The 17,665-nt window shown below is 41.0% G+C and overlaps 1 protein-coding gene across 1 annotated transcript; it reads left to right on the top strand.

Annotated features, from left to right (window-relative positions):
• The first annotated feature begins 1,932 nt into the window (after positions 1–1,932).
• Positions 1,933–17,259, top strand: podn (podocan). The gene is made up of 11 exons (XM_022759256.1): positions 1,933–2,099; positions 4,443–4,727; positions 5,638–5,731; positions 7,027–7,091; positions 10,538–10,647; positions 10,733–10,889; positions 11,065–11,180; positions 11,370–11,583; positions 11,791–12,234; positions 13,490–13,638; positions 15,263–17,259. Exons 2-11 carry the CDS (start codon positions 4,461–4,463, stop codon positions 15,402–15,404), a joined length of 1,758 nt encoding a protein of 585 aa, XP_022614977.1. The 5' UTR covers positions 1,933–2,099; positions 4,443–4,460; the 3' UTR covers positions 15,405–17,259.
• The last annotated feature ends 406 nt before the right edge of the window (positions 17,260–17,665 follow it).

Below are 17,665 nucleotides of genomic sequence, written 5' to 3'. Positions count from 1 at the left end.
TTACCTCTCTAATTTCCATACAGTTACCGTAAAGCTATAACCACCAGGCGGTTAGCATAGCTTAGCATAAAGACAGAAAACAGGGGGAAACAGCTAGCCTGTCGGTCACTCTGAATTGTTAGGTAGTAAGAAGGAGGGAATCTTGAAGTCACTGCTCCTGGCCAAAGATATAGCAGAAAATATAACATGTTATACAAAAGTTAGTTCCGACCTAGAAATTTGATTGGACGAGAGTCATTCCATGAGCGCTGATATAGAGTACAACAGCACTGGGACTTTTAACTATGTATCACTCCGCTTCACAGGTGTTCTATTAACCGTTAATCAGTGTTACATTACAACAGTCGTTATCTATCTTAGATTGTAGCAAACTTTGCAAAGATGAATATATTTCCAGAAATAACATTTGAATTAAATTGTGTATGGTCGTCAGAAGAGGATGAAGGGAAGAAGCCTGGATACTTCAGCGCACACCTGAGGTAACGTGTGGACAAGGTAGCAAGCTAGTGTGCACTGTGCAGGTCAGGATGTTACTTAGCAAGAGTCCAGTAACAGTCCAGTTGCGGAATTATTTGTGTTGGCGTAGCCGAATAAATGATAAAATAAACAAACAAATCATAATCTGTTGCTGCTTATTTAACTAATATGACGCTCGTGGAACTGTTGTATAAAGCAGCTAGCTGATTGATTGTCTTCGGCCTTCGGCCTTGTACCTATGACCGAACCACAGCCGTGCTGATACTCAGTACAACATCACTCCCTCTCGTGTGACACTACTTAATTAACAAGTAAGCTTTGTTAGCTTTGGCCAAGCTAGCTGCTCCCCTCCAGTCATAACGGTAAGCTAAGCTAACCAGCTGCTGACTGTAGCTTCATATGTACTTTACAGCCACATGAGGGATATTTATCTTCTCATCTAACTTTCCCGAAATGTTGAAGTATAATGGTAAAGTTACAACATTTCTTCCACACAATTTTTAGATGGTTAAAATACACATCAAAAATATTATTAATACTCTATAGTACCTTGGAGTTAATATGTTTAGATTCTGTAGGGAAGTGTGCATGTCCTCTGTTTTTTTAAGCTGTTTTATTCGAATGCCTTACATACAAAAAACAGCTGAGGAAGTAAAGATGAGAAATAAGGCTAATTATTTATCAATGTGAAGCTGATAAGAAAGGAATCAGAAAAGTAAAATAAACTAAAAGAGACAAATGCACGTGAAATACATTTTGTGGTGATGAATCATCCCAAAACACTTCCGCCTGTAAATCTGAAGTTCAGTGAACTGTGCTAATGCATCGTAATGGTAGCAGATGTTCACACACTGTGCCTAATGGGAGGTGGGCTCGTTGAAAAAGAGGCCTAATCCAGAAACACGTAGGACATTAGATCACATGCTGACACCTCTTTTTGGCAGGCTACTCTTCCACTTCTTACTTTATTATAAGAGTGTTTAGGATGACTCATGTGTCTTCCCCAAATGAAAGGTATCTCAGAACATATTTTAACTCTATAGCTCAATAATCTGCACTACAGATGTTTAAGATTCAGTATCTTCTGGAGAACAAGAGTGTTTTTTAGCTGTTTTAATTTTTGAACATTCAAGACACAGCCACCCTTTCTGTTTGAAGGGATGTGGTCTTTAAGTGCATCCAAGTGTTTCTTGTCCCAAGTCTGCAGAATGTTTATCATCTCAGATGAATCATGTAGGTTGGAAAAGTTTTGTTGCATGTAGAGGAAATTTTACCAAACCAAGCTATCACAGCTCAAACTCATTTCATTTAAACTGGAAAGACCAGCTACATTGAGGGGGAAAAAAATCAATACTTGGGAAAAAAATATGAGAAAAAAAGGAAAGAATTTGTTTTTGGCTCCCAGTCAGGTCAGAGCTGTCTCTCTTACTCACTCCCTTCCTTTTCACTCTCGCCTGTTCTCTTTCCTTTCTTTCTTCTAACTTTCTCTCCCACTCCCACTTCTCTCTCACATCTGGAGGGTATCTGGTGCGGCTGTGTGACTCCTCGCCTGCTATGGGACAGCCTGTGTTTGGACTGGACGTCAGACTTCAGTGCATTTCAGCAAACATCGTTGGAAACGGGTAAAGTACAGTAGTAGACCAGAACGTTGCTTTTGCAGACTTTACTGCTGCATGTTTTACAGATGGCTGCAATGTTATATGGAGTTGAGCTTAAAGTGTCGGCGTCATTCATCCATGCATGACATTTCTGGCATGATGATCCGGACTATTTAACAGTGCAGCATAGCCACCTCACAACCTCTGCTCAGCTGAGAAAGAGTAGAACAAAATGAAAACAATATGATGACTTTTAAGATACTCAGTGTATTTTCCCTTCAAGCCCTTAAATAATAAGGTAACACGAGATTGTTGTTGACTTAGTGAAGGCTGTAAAATCCTCTCTGACCCCTGGATGCTATGATGTTTTCATTCTAGCCAGGGTTGACATTGTGCAATAAGTGCAGGCAAGTGCACAGGCTTTTATTTTTCATTTGCTGTGGGTGTGTGCATGCTGCTGTGTGGATTTTCTGCTGCTGTGTGCATCCACTTGTGTGTGTGTGTGTGCGTGCGTGCGTGCGTGTGTGTGTGTTTGCCACAGTCCCTCTGGTAGCTGTTGTGCGACAAGCAGAGAAGGCTCCTCTGATGGATGGCTTTTAGACTTTTGCCTTGAGAGCTGCCCTGAGTGCCCACTTGGAATATTTCTATCAACATTGGTGGAAATGATTAGAGGGCTTTTTCAGGGCATTGCAAAAGACTAGCGTCATACAAACACTGCTCAGACGATTGCAGAAGGCTAGATTCACATTATTTTGATTTAATTTAAAACTGTAGATCTGATTTTTCTGAAGGCATGTGTGTGAAATGTTTGGAAAGCAAACAGAGCAAGCTGCCAGGGTGATGCTTATTTTCTTTTTTCAAATTAGCCCTTGCAGTTGGTGAAGACTGAAGCTTCAGACACAGCAGAGAGAAGGAGCAGAGAGACGACTGTCTTTTGTTGTTGGCCTGGTGCGTAAATGATGCAAATCCTCCATCAGTTGAATTCATATTTAGATGTAAGGATACTATTTTTTTCCATACACCAGTTAGAAATGGCACCGCAGGGAGAGATTAAGGTTGGCAGATTGAAAAGATTTGAAATGAAATGATGCAGTCCTTGTCCATAGTGTAAATGAAACTGGTAGGCAGATAGCTACATGTGTTTTCCTCTCTTTGAAAGGGTACTCCAGTCCTTTAGCATTGCACTTCCATAAAATTGGCACACTTGAGAGAAAAAAAAGGGTCACATTTGTAGCTGAATTTTACTCTCTAGATTTACTGACATGGCTTTGAGCTTTGACAATTCTCTGAATCTCTTATACAGATATAGTTTATACCAGTATACAGTTTGTTCTACGTCAGCTCTTCTCTAAACATATTGGGTTTAGTGTGTCTCTACGCGTCTGTCTAGCTTTGCTGCGGTTTAGATCATGTTCAGCAAAAGGAACTTGCAGAGTTTGAAATGTAGCTGTGCGCTAAGTTGGATCTATCTCTATCTTCATGAATGAGTGTGTGACTATAGCTTCAGGTGAGTGAACAGGTGGCTCACCTGTTTAAATTACAAACAAACTTAATCCATGTCCATGTAGTTACTGGTCAATATATCGACCTGACAGTTTCAGTTACACTTTTTCTGCCATCAAAAATCAACTGAGGCAGATGTGACATCTGTTCATTGAAATTACACAACTACATTTGACACTTGACGCCTTTATAAAATCATACCTAGTATAAGATTTGAACTTGAGGAAATTCATCAAATGATCTTATTTGTAGAAAGCTTCCCGCATTCCGAATTTCATTACCTTAAGGTAGCTGTAATTGCATTATCAAAAGGATGTCACCTATAGAGATGAACCCAGAGAGAATTATCACTAACTCATAAACTGCAGTTCCTCTCACTTCACTTGTACTTTAGCCTCTTTCAGCTCATTGTTTTGTTTTTAAGGCCCAAAAGTTTATTTCCGTTCACTATCACTCGTCAGTCATTTTCAACCACAGCACTGATGAACTTGTTCACAAGGTGATGATATGTCAGTGTTAATACCTGCAATTTGCAGGTAGTAAAAAAACAGGCTGAGTTAGTCATGAATGACTGACTTGCAGGACGCGCACCTTCTCACACCAGAAGCTGTGGAGCAGTGACTGACAGAAAGATGCCACTTGCACAATTTTATATGAAAGCCCATCAGTGGTGCTTCTCACTCACCCACCACTATAACTGCATACACTCAATTAAGAAAGTCCCAAAGTATAAAAAATTCACTGGCTACTGCTTCAAATGTCCAAAGAGTAGTAAATTGCAGCTTTTATAAGCCCCTGTTCCCAAGAGAAAAATACTCCATGACGTGATTTTTTAACTTTATTGTCCGTGTGCTTTTGCAACAGGAGAGCTCAGCAGTGGACATGGCCTTTCCCAAGCATTCCATCCTACGGGCCCTGAGTGTGCTGCTCTTGGCCTCGGTTTTGGTGCGTTGCCAAGCCCCCCTTGAACCAGTGGAAGAGGAGGAGGGAGAGGAGACCAACATCACAACAGCGGTGACGAAATCTCATCTGGTCCTATGTCCGCCAGAGTGTAGCTGTACAGCAGAGGGGGCAGTGGACTGTGCTGGAGTTGACCTCACCGAGTTCCCCCCTGAGTTGTCTGATAAAACCCGCCAGCTCTCTCTACAGGTCTTTCACACACACATAGACATAGGCCCAATCCCATTTCTAATTTTTACCCCTACCACTTGCCCCCTGCCCCTTGGAACTGAGTTACAAGGGGTAATGGTTGAAATATGCCTCTACTCTGGGACACCCCTTTAAGAACGCGATACATCATCAGTAGTCTCCGATGGTTTTCACATGAGCAGACGCAACGTGTTTTTGCCGGAGATTCAACATGCCCTCAAAATGTGAAAATCACGGACAAATGTGATTCTTTCACAACTTCAATTTCATCGATCATTTGAAAAAGAAAGAAAAAACACTGCTATATTACCAGGCTATTGTTAGTGATGCTCTGTAGGCAGCCATGACAGTCTGCACTGAAATGGAAGCGGTAAAGTTCAGCAAACTCGCTGCTGGATGCCATCAAATGGGGTTGGAGTGCAGCATTTTTGTGGCTTTTATGAAGAAGAGGACCATAAGTCATTGAAACAACATTAATCTAAGACAATACAATGGTTGTCGTAATTTTTAAATCTTTATTAACGGAGAAAATTTAATTTGTTTGTTTCCTTGGTCGCTTGGATCGGTTACGCAACAATCTTGCCGGTGATTCGCAAAGCATTTGGGGAAATATCTCATAACACTCTGTTTGAAGTGTGCCCCTGAAAAATCTTGGTTTGAAGGGCCAGTTAGCCCTTACACTTCACCCTACCCCTCCAACTCAACAAGAATCAGGACACCCTACGCCTAAACGTGACCGCACAAAACAGAGGGCTAGGGCTAAGTGGTAGGGGCAAGGGGTGAAATGGGATTGAGCCATGTACATAATACACATCTATATTTTGTAATTCAGCTCAGAAAATAGGGTTATATAGAGTTATCAGTGCAAAACTCCTGTATTTTCTGTCTGTGTTTTGTCTCTTGATACCAGAACAACAAAATTGAGGAGATAACAGTGGAGCACATTTCCCACCTGCATCAGCTCGAGACTCTCAACCTTCAGAACAACTGGCTCACCACAGATGGTAAACACTTAACACAAGTAAACACCTAGCAGGAATCTAGCATAGAGCAGATGAGGATATTGAAGACGTGTTCACAAGGTTGTTTTTTTGTGGGACAAACAGGACCGTTGGATTTCTGATTGTCGTGCTCATCTGTGGGTCTGTGCTGCCTTGCACCGTACCAAGTCAGAGCCTCAAAAGATCAATTTGGAATAATTTTAGTTTGAGAAATAGAAGCAGAGGTTTTGCTGTTACAGACTATCTGGTGAGACCCGTAGTTTATAGTAGCTAGTGCTAGTTAACTTTTGTTTGATATTGCTGCGTAACTGATTGATTTTATAACTCTACTTGCATTATTTTTACTCTATATTGTAGCATTTACTGTTATCTTGTAATAGTCCCAGTGTCTGCAAAATGATTTCACTTGAAAAGGCAGAAAGCAAAGTTCTGAATTGCTAATGCTTGCAAACAACATTGCAAGTCCACAACAGCTGTATGAGGGCTAAACCCTGTGAGTTTGGGAGGTTCAGATGACACAAGTTATATCCACATATTAGATAGCATAGCTAGAATAGCCACATAACAAGCAAAACCCGTGTCATGGTAACCTTCTGATTAAGCCTGTATTGTTCCTGCTAGTGGCTGAATGCCAGTTGGTCATTGTCACTGTGGCTAATCAAGAATGCCAAGATGAACAGATTCAGCTCTGTGTATTTCTGGACAGCTGTGGTGACTGCTGGTTTGCTAAAGCCCTAACTGTAGCTTCCCATATCATTGTGACTCAAACATTTTGTTGTAATAGGATAGATTGTATGTGAGGTAAAATGATATGATGAGATTGTATACCAATCAATCCCAGCTGACATTGGGTAAGAGGCATGGTTTAGAGTCGACTTACCAAAATATTACCCCAGAGCTTAGAAAAAAATTAACAAACCACATAATGACTAAGAATCATTGAAGTGAATAAAACAAATCGAATCAACAAAGTGTTGCATAATTTCCACCTTCACTGAAGAAGTGTGTTGGGCCTTTCGAGCTTTTACTGTTAAGTAACCTACAGTATGTAAATTTACCTGTTTGAATTTCCTTTAGCTCTCCACATATCATGAATTTCCCCTAGGGGATAAATAAAGTATCTATCTGTCTGTTTCCCTAGTCCCTAGTAGTCCCACTACAAACTACCAATTTACAATATGTAAAATTGGTGTAGTTTTTCTTGAACTGCCTACTATGTGTACATATAATTATATTTTGGCTGGTGATGTGTGCTTAAACATATTGATTAGGAATGCAGTATGCTTTTCTGTTTGCAGGCCTTGAAGATGAAGGTTTTGAGATGCTCGAACAGCTGGCCTATTTATACTTGGCAAATAACAAGGTGAGTCATTTACCAGACTTTCAAATGTTTGTTCTCTCTACTTACCATTTACAGAAAGGAAAGCTGTGCCAAACAAACACCACCCCCCCCGCCCCCCCCGCCCCCCCCCCACACCTACCACCACCTCACCCCAACCAGACACTCACACCACCTCCAAAATCCACCATTTAGTACAGCACCGAGAAAAATATGGACCTGACCAAAACATACCTACAGTAGCAGTAGCAAAGTTTTCTTAAATTCAAGCCCTGTCCTGTCTGTGCTGCTTGTCTTTCCTGTGCTGAAAGTTTCTCTCCTCCATCTTGCTACACTCTGCCTGGACATGTTCACCTTTCTGTGCTCCTTCCTGGCTGAAGACAGCAGGCTAGCTAGCTACACAGTTAGCTAGTTGTTTTGATTCAAAACATATTTCTTCAGTTAGTTTTGGTAATTGATGCTGATACCTCTGTCCTTTCTGAATTTTATTTCAGGTTACTTTTGCAAAATGTCCCACTTTTGTAGGTCCAGGATTGAGATGTATTCCAAAGTTAACCCTCAAACTTCTCAAACTTAACTTGCCTCTTCTGCCTCTTATCACTTAATGCACAAGTTTAGTTTCCACACACGGATGCGTGTAATGCATGCAATATCGTAAGTGATCTCAGAACAGTAGAAGCTAAGTCAAGGACAGCTTGACCAGCACGCTTTGGCTAAAGCTAGTGGCCCACAAAGATCCCAGGATTATCCTCAATGTGCATGCACAAACCTCCAAAAAGAAAATGCAGCTCCCCTTCCTGCTCGACAAGCCCCAGCCTTTATCAATGGGACACGGTCACAGTCATGCAAATGATAGAAACTACAACGGCTGGTAGTCAAGCTAACTCCCAGAGACAATAGCCTGCTGTTGCCACAAGTGGGCAGTAAATTACATGATGGATGTAAACAAGAATCAGATCCTTTATGGGACAGAACGCTGTTATGAGATCAGATGTAAGGAGAGAGATCGCTTCCACTTTGGTATCGTTCTAAATGATGTCCATATTCAGCTTTAACTGGTCAAGCACTGTTCGCCTTGCTTGCCCTGACGGCACGCCACTGATGCTTACATAATGCAACAGCAAGTTCATCTTTTACATGTTCATCTCTTTATTATTCTATTCTATTCTATTCTATTCTATTTTGATACACTGATATAGTGCCAGCTGGCAAAGAGAGGTGGCAGTCTCTTCTCATACACTATGCGAGCTTATGCTTATAATGACTTCCAGTATGGCTGTGCCAGCTGGTCAGAGCTAAAATGTTACTGACCCTTTTGGACGCAGAGGAAGAGAGAAAAGATGGAGAGATTTGTGCCTTCACTGAGATGAATAGGCAAACAGCATACAGGAAGAATAGGGGATTTTTAAGTGCTCACTAAGCCTCAAAGACACCCATGCTGCTTTAATCCATAAACCATATTATAAAGGAGAGAGCTCTAAATGAACATCTAATCTCACCAGTGCTTCTCGGATTTCTATACCCTCTGCTATTTTGTACAGTAAAGCTCTAGTTGTGGTGAACTATGCTGATATATGAAGGGGTACACAGCTTGCCTACAACGTTTTTGCTCTGTAGTGCCCAGTTCTTTGAAGGGGACGGACAAGCTGTACAAAGGCAAACATTTGAAGTGGTGGAAAAAAATCCAACAAATCTTCAGTTATAAATAAGTAGTGTATCATTGGGTTTCAAAACAAACCCATCCATGACCATCACAAAAACTATTCACTGAACATTTTCTGATCTGCCATCCCCATGGTTTTGTTGAATTTAGGCTACCAGAACAACTTGGTTGAGGTTATGAAGTTTGAAATTATGCATGTTTGAAAAAACAAACAAAAAGGGCCACCAGAGCTGCTTGATCCCATCACCTGGACCTGCTGTCTGATAAGATAAGCATACCACCTGGCTGACAGTTCAACACAACAGTGGAGAGAGTCATCATTCAGGTTAAAAAAAAAAAAAAACCCATCCCTGTTTGATCAGACAAACAGTATTTATAGTCACAGAAAAGAAGACTAGGATGTAGTCGCCATCTGCTCACCCTCAAAATCAGTGTTAAGTGTTTTGTGTTTTGCTCTGACAGTGCGTGCGTGCGTGGTGGCCAGCCAGCCTCATCTCTCTCTCTCTCTCGCTCGCTCTCTCTTTCTCACCCGCTATGCACACAACCTATGTACTGAGGTATACTTCACCACTTGTGTAACAATGTGCTGTCTCAGACTTCTCAATCTTACTACAGATCTTGCGGAGATTAAAAATCAGTGTAATTTGCTTGTCTACTTGCTGCTGCTGCCTCTTAGTGTTTAGGAAGAAAAGACTGATAAATCATTTTCTAGTTTTGTTTAGTTTCCACGCACATCTGCGCATGTGTTTGATACATGATATAACTGATCTCAGAATGGTGGAAGTTGAGTCAAGCACACTTTGGCTATACTTAGACACCCGTCAAAGATCCGAGGATTATCCTCATTGTGCATGTGCAAACATCCAAAAAAATGCAGTTGCCACAAGAGGGCAGTAAATTAAAACGCTGCCCTGAGATCTGATGTAAGGAGAGATATCACTTCCACTTCAGTATCATTCTAATTGATGTATACTTTTAGCTTTAACTGGTCAAGCACTGCTTGCCTTGCTTGCCCTGATGGCACAGTCCTTAAGAGTTTACAGCTACACCAGCTGTTCTGTGAGGTTATCTGCTTTGAGATAAATGCTAACATTAGCATGCTAACATGGTCACAATGACAATGTTATGGCAATTTCAGATTCCCAGCAATAATGTTTACCATGATCACCATCTTAGTTCAGCCTGTTAGCATACTAGCATTTGCTAATCGGCACTAAACACAAGGTATAGCTGATGCCATGAACATTAGTTTTGTAGGTACAGTATTTGGACATCATCATTTTGACGTGGTGACACTAGAAGTGTTTATAATTCATCTTTAGGGGACACTGAATGTCTGAACCAAATCTCACTCTGAACAAATAATGTGACCCTAGAGGAAAATCAGGAAATCAGTTTTAGGGTACATTTTCTGGGAACTATGCATGTCTGTACCAAATTTAGTGTAAATCCATCCAAAAGACACGGTAGTAGCTTTCTAGACATTTCATATAAAACCAAAAATGTCAACCCTCATGATGGCATTAGCCGAAAAGTCAGGTAATCACCAAAGAATCACCAAAGTCATTTGTAACCATGAATATCTTGGAAGTTTTTGTCTAGATACTTCACTCTTGACCAAAGTGGTGGTCTCACTGAATGAGTGGCCAACTGATGAACATTGACCCACCACTAGCATGGCTAAAATACTTGTTCAAACTGAGGGAAAGATTGTGGTAATAGTTGAAATAAAACTTTACTTTTGGCAGGAGAGAGAATGCAAACCACAGACTATAACAGGACAATGCTTCTTTTCTTGTGCTTGCAGCTTACCTCTGCACCAAAGGTCCTACCACCCTCTTTGGTTAGTGCTGATTTTGCTGCTAATCAGCTTGTAAGGATCTACCCATATACGTTTGGCCATAAACCAAAACTGAGGTATGAATGTGTGTGTAAATTTATCCTTTTTTGCTGGAATTATGTCCATTTACTCATAGCACTATCCTTTGATCATGGCTCCCAGGTCTGTGTATCTTCATAACAACAAGCTGACTGATGCAGGACTTCCTGATAACATGTTCAATGCTTCTAACAATCTGGAGATCCTTACCATGTCCAGCAACTTCCTGCGTGTTGTACCCAAGAGCCTACCCTCCAACCTTTACCGTCTTCATCTCAAGGTACAGCAGCTGTAACAACACATAATACCCTGAGAGTGGATGATCTGCTAAGATACTACAGTGCCCTTTCTGCTTAAGTTTGCAGTTAGATTTTAGGCAGAGGACATACATCTGTTTCTTTTCATCCATGAATATGGTAATGATGATAGCATAAGGACCAGTGCTGTCGTTACAGAGTAACAAGTTGGAGAAAATCCCAGCGGGAGCGTTTGACAACTTGTCAAACCTCAGAGAGTTGTATCTCCAGAACAACCTCCTCAGCAATGAGGGCATGGACAACGAGACTTTCAGGTGGACAAAATCATCACTCACACACCACCAGTGGTTAACATATTCTATGTTAATGGCATTGCCAAGTGCAAAGCCTGTATTATACACAGATTTGTGTGTGAAATCTTGTGTTGCAGCAGCAAAGAGAAAGTAGCATAGTCCAGGATCAGAGAAATAATTTCATGACTTCCTCTCCTCCTCTTCTGGTAGCCAGCTGAGCAGTCTGGAGTGCCTGGATTTGTCGAATAACAACCTGAGCATTGTTCCCAAGGGTCTGCCTCGCAGTCTAGTGCTCCTACACCTGGAGAAGAACGCCATCCGCAGCATCCCTGGAGATGCTCTTACCTCTGTCCGAAACCTTGAGTACCTGCTCCTGCACAATAACAAGCTCCGCTCACGTTCCATCCACCCAGCTGCTTTTCAGGTGCATTTCTTTTTCATTTCATACTCTTTTAGATCTTTTATAGAAAAGCAGACTCATGTAAAAGGCATGAAGATTCTATTTAGCATTTTCATCTCCAAGGACACATGAAAGAACAGGAGAAATTATATGCTCAGCTGCTTTGCATTTGATATTTTGATCTGCATAAAATAGATCACCTGTTAAATCTCTAATTTGCATTTTCACTAGGGTTTGAAGAAGCTGCATACTCTACACATGTACAACAATTTGCTGGAGCGGGTTCCCAGGGGCTTGCCTCGACGGGCCAAGACCCTAATGCTGCTCCACAACTCCATTTCCGAGATTGGTCGTAATGACCTGATCCTATTGTACACCCTGACGGAGCTCAACCTCAGCTACAACAAGCTGACCAGTCCGAAAGTGCACCGCGAGGCCTTCAGGAAGCTGCGTATATTGGAAAAACTGGATATGTCGGGGAACAACCTTCACTCCATGCCTCTGGGTCTTCCTCGCAGCCTGCACATCCTCGAAATCAAGAACAACCAGCTCAACTCCATACCGGACGGTGCGCTTACAGGCATGGAGAAACTACGAAAGCTCATCCTGAGTGACAACGAGCTGAAACTGAACTCAGTCTACCAGGGAGCCTGGATGGAGCTCAGTGCACTCGCAGTGAGTGTCTGGGAGATACATAGATCAGATACTAGTGCTTCTAGGACTTTTTTTTTTTTTTTTTTTTTTTTTAGCCCTTGTCCATTTCGTGACCTTACAGCCTCTAACATATTTTCATAGCCTGACCATTTAAGAACTTTATGAGGCTTTGACTCTAGGTTCTACCATGTGTTTTCACTGTATTTTAGAAACTAAGACGTTTACCATTGAAAGGGCAAAAGTGAGACTGACCTAAATGATTTTAATCAACTGAAGTGGTTCTGGCACAGACAACAGTAGTAGCAGTGGTGGTGGTATTATTAAAGTTTATAGACATCTTTCTTTCAAATTTTTGTGAACATAAGATACAACACCAAGGTTGAATCCAAGGACCTGCTGTGGCTGGTGGCCCAAAGCAACCTCCAGGTCTCATCAAACCCCTTTGTCGTACTTTAGTTTGCTGCATCACAAACACTCTGATCTTGTAATTTTCTGTAATCGTGTTTAATCTTTTAATTTTTTTCACAATAAGCTTGCCATAATTGTCTTTGATATGATGAAAAATATGCTTGACCAATCAAGATAGACAGCACTGAAGAGGAGAGGATTATCCCGTCTACCGAATTTTTGAGATTAGGAACTTCTGAGTTTTATGTGTAAGAGGCACCAAATATTCACAAAGATTCTTTGCTAGTGAGTAGAAGTAATTTATGCCTTATTTGGCGATCTTAGGCAGCATTTAGAATGTGCGAGAAGTATCAGAAGCAGCCGAGCTGAGTCCGGTCAAGTAAAGTATACACGTCTGCAGTACTGAACGATCTCAGCCGCAAATGCATACAGCTATGATAAACCCCGAGAGAAAAACTTATAAGGCAGCCACCACCTGCACTGCTTTGTCACACAGAACTTGAGTGATCTTTCAGAGAAACCGATGGTCACCTCGATTCTCGATTGTGTGCTAACATGTAAGAGGCACAAACTGGGGCTATAACAGTGCAGACCTGGCACACCCTGAACTCAAAAAAGTCTCACTAGAAAAGATTTGTCTGTCATGTTCTGGGTACAGCCAAAATGTAGGAATTCAAAGCAAAAGCAGAACCTATGACACTGACTACACATTGTTTGGTTCTCTGTTTCCTGCAGTGCAAAAGGGCTCTTAGTTACACATACAGTATAAAGCATAATTTTGTATATTGCTTGTTATTTTACAAAAATGTATCACATAGATCAGTGAAAATGTTTAATGTTGTTCATTATATTTATCTTGTAATTTTAGACATTAGATCTGTCTGGCAACCAGCTGTCACACATCCCCTCTGACCTACCTGAGTCTCTGGAGTACCTTTACCTGCAAAGTAATCGCATCTCCACTGTTCCTGCTTCAGCATTTGAAGGCACTCCGAACATCAAAGGCATCTTCCTCCGGTAAGTGACACACAAACCCTTTCTTAGTCTCATTCATGTTGATGCTAATAGTCAGTCCTGGATTTTCTTTCCTTATAAGAAGTGAACAGGCGTTAAATGCTTGTATTTCACCCTCTATGGTTATTTACTACACCAAAGGACAGCTACAGTCGGGTGGATGTACAACAGTGTTTTGGATCTCTGTATTTTTTTACTCTTGGTAAAGTGTCTGAGGTAAAATCTAATTCACAATGCATAACTTTAAATTTAAAGAAATAGTTTGACATTTTGGGAAATAAGATTACGTACTGCATATCTGAAGCTTAAGCCAGCAGCTGGTTATCTTAGTTCAGCACAAAGAAAAAGGGGGAAACAGCTAGCCTGGTTCTGTCCAATAGTAAGAAAATCTGCCTACCACCACCTTTAAAGCGCAACAAGTAACATGTTACATCTTGTTTGTGTAATCCATACAAAAAGTGAAGAGTAAAAGTGCCACTTTGTGGTTTTCCGGGGGTTATGTGCCAGATTATTTCTATTTTCAGTGTCTTCCTAAGCATGCCTGCTGCTTGCTGTAGCTTTATATTTACTGTAAAGATATGAGACTGGTATCAGTCTTCGTATCCAAGTCTTGACAGGAAAGCACATTTTCCAAAATGTCAAACTAGTCATTTAGAGTTTTGAGTACAAACTGAGATTCTGAGGTATTTAAGCTATTCAGGTTAGTTTTACATTTCCAGACCCTTTTAACACCACAGTTTAAACTCATAACAGTGAACCTTGTGGTTTTAGCCTGTTACTAATCCACTAAATTTACTGTGTGTTGGACAGACGTCTGACTGAGCTTCATTTTGCAGAGTACTGTGGTGTGGTATCTAATCTCTCCATCTCCTCTTACTTGTGTGCATTCAGCAAATTTTCCACTTTGGTTTATTCCACATAGTGCAGGCTTATACCCACATGTGCTGCAGCTGAAAGCAGCATTCAGACAGCAGAGTGAAGAGGTTTTGAACAAGCGCTCTCAAGGCTTTTGTTCTGTTTGGCTTCCTGTCTGACCCCAATGTAGCTGCTTTATGGCTCGTGTTTACGGGCCTTGACCCCTTCCAGGCTGTTGTGCTCTTCATGTTGTTCATATCAGCTGCTGCCACATTTCTTTTTCACAAAATTTCCTATACAGCTGGGAGCTTTTGGCCTGAGCCAATTTAGAGCCACTTGAATGCATCACTTGGGAAAGTGGAGGGAGGATTTAACTGTGTGTGTTTGAGTGTGTTTATTTCTAATTGCATGTTCATGTGAATTGCAATGTTGTCTAGCTTTTTAAGTTCATGGGCAACATATGCAAGCATTCTCACTGATAGATAAGAGTAGATGCAGTTGATTCAAGGTATCTTCAGAAGTTCTTTGATGTGAAGTGAGTGTGCACCTGTTCAGTGTGGCATATATGCTCAACAGATGGCTCCTGCTATACTGCTTCCTAAGTGGAGAGAAGCTGTCAGATGCTTCTCCTGATTTGTAAATGTCACCATCTCCTCTGCAAGGATTTTTGCTTTTAGTTTCTCAAAAAACAGTCATCAAATGGCTATTTTGATCCACTGTCAAATATGGAAAAAACACTTCACATACTTGTCTCGCGTTCTTCCCTTTAAAGGTTTAACCGCCTGTCTGTGGACTCTGTGGATGAAAGCTCTTTCGCACACCTGTCCAACTTGCAAGTGCTGGACTTTGGCACTGCAGCAGGAAACGCCGACTTCCCCTTTAAAAGAGACGAGATGGAGGAACAGGAAACATAACTGACATTGGACTGGATTGCATAAAGGACAGAGAGGGCTTCTACATCGGATTGAACCTGTGAATGTCTTTTCCCAGGTACATGATTGTTTTGTGCTGAGTGGCAGAGTCACATATTTCTGGTGCAGGATACCGGATGAAGTTACTTTAGTTTCCATTTTATGGGCTGGTTAGTATTGCATATCTTTATATCGAAGCCTTAATATTTGTTTTTGACTGTTGACATGCAGCGTCTATCATCTGTGTTTTGTGCTTTATTCTGAACAATGCATTCACAAAAGTCAATGTGAATTTTCCCATGTAAATGTCTCTGAATCAATTACCAAAAATGTAAGCAGAGTGAAAAAGGACAGATTGTCTTTATGTCTGCTTTATGTCATTTTGTTAATGGCTACCATGTCTCCCTGGCATAAAAAGGTGATTGTACTAGAAATACTGTGAAACAATTTGTATTTTTAACACTAAGGGTGGCCAGACAAGCAGTCTGACTCCCATTGAAATCTGTTGAATGAAACACTGCGACTGTTAAAGGGGCTTCATTTCAATTTCATTATCGAGTAATCTATCGCTTATTTTTAATCAATTCATCTTTGTCTCTGTCGAAAGCCCAACACCGGGAGCAACGGGAACACACTGCCTGCATTGCTGGTGCGTGGCAGCTGCGTCGCCGACCTGCTGCAGCTCGCACCTGTGTGTTGTCACACCGGCTGCATATCTCCTGCATCCTACGCAGGCAGTGTGTCCGCTACGCTATAACCCTTTAACATGGGCGTCGAAATGAAAACCAAGACATTCCACAGCTGCCACGCACATGCCACAGGGCGGGTGTGTTCCCGGCTTGAGGTGATTTTGTCATATCAACAATCCAAAAATCTCAACGTTTCCATTTATAATGATATAGAGTAGAAAAAATAGCAGAAAATAAAACATCTCATTTGAGAAGCTTTAAAGTTACAATCCTTAAAATGTTCATTATATCAGGAACTGTTTTTAATACGATTTATGGCCCACATACTTTAGCAAAAGGCTCTCACTGTATTTGCATTCCTCAATTTTGATTCTACATAGACGTGTTATTGTTACTGGCAGAGTCTGCTTTTCTCAGGTGGACTTCAAATTAAGAATCAATGCACAAGTGGTTAAAGGAAATGAAGCTTAAACGCACTGGACACGATGCAGATATTTCACACACTGCAGAGTTCAGAACAACTGAGATTGTTTACTGTCTTCTTCAGGCTTTTTGTATTAAAACATTGTGACACTATGAATTAGTCCATGATTTTATTGGTTGTGCTCCAAAGCTGATGTCTCCTCATCTTGTGTAATGAAAACACACTTTCTGTTACGACCAGCTTTCATCAGATCAACCAGAAATGAAATGTTAAGGATTGTAACTTTTGATGGTAAATGATATTTAAAGTAATAATCGTAATCAAATTGATCTATATTAATTTTCTTTCAATTGACTTATTTCGAGTACTGTGTCAGCACTACTCTCAGATCATTCAGATACAGCCAGTGATAATCTTAGGCAGTGATTTACCTACAATGTGGATGAATTGGTATTTTTATGATATTCCTTTACCGTGTTCTTGTGAATGAAATATTCCAATCATAAAAGCAATTTCAACATATATGAAGCTTCAGTCCAGGCTGCTGCTGCTATTTAAATCCACTCCTGTTTCATAGAAAAGATAGCACATATTTTTATATGACATTGAAAATACTCATCCTATTACACTCACTATATTGCTATGAATACAGTGTCACTTTCACATACAGCAGTATTGTATTGTCACATATACAGTCATCAAACACAGCAATAAATTATTTGAAAAGGCTGAAGAAGACGTGTGCGTTTCCTGGCATTCATCAGAACATCTGATTGATACTTCAGCAGGTTCTCTCACACAGGGCAGTGTCACTGCTCATTTCTCATTTCTGTCTAATGTGCAGGTAGATACTGCAGATACTGGAGTCTGTTTTCATGTCCGTGTACTAATGAACTGCTATTTTTCTGCGGCACACTCAGGTGAGGGTGTTTTTTATCGGTGTCATGCCATGTGCCCCAGTGCGAGGAGAAACGCATTTGAAGTTGAGGCGATAAGAATCCAGCATCACTTTATCAGTAAAATCACAGCCATATAAACCTCCCTGAAAATCTCATAACCCCCACTCGCACTGTGTAATCCACAGCAGTTAGTAGGTAGTCCACTGAAGGCCTTTCTGGTGTCTCCCTTATCAATTATCAATTCTCTGTCTG

Source organism: Seriola dumerili, unplaced genomic scaffold (genome assembly GCF_002260705.1).
Source record: "Seriola dumerili isolate Sdu_G_001 unplaced genomic scaffold, Sdu_1.0 BDQW01000321.1, whole genome shotgun sequence".
Classification (NCBI taxonomy): domain Eukaryota; kingdom Metazoa; phylum Chordata; class Actinopteri; order Carangiformes; family Carangidae; genus Seriola; species Seriola dumerili.
The sequence above is the reverse complement of the archived record's forward strand: the minus strand, read 5'-3'. Positions and strand labels throughout refer to the sequence as shown.

Bases quoted from the DNA above. Each gene is read 5' to 3' on its own strand.
- podn (XM_022759256.1), top strand. From the start codon at position 4,461: ATGGCCTTTCCCAAGCATTCCATCCTACGGGCCCTGAGTGTGCTGCTC. The intron at 11,584-11,790 runs GTGCATTTCTTT...CATTTTCACTAG, and splicing joins TCCACCCAGCTGCTTTTCAG to GGTTTGAAGAAGCTGCATAC. The intron at 12,235-13,489 runs GTGAGTGTCTGG...TTGTAATTTTAG, and splicing joins TGGAGCTCAGTGCACTCGCA to ACATTAGATCTGTCTGGCAA.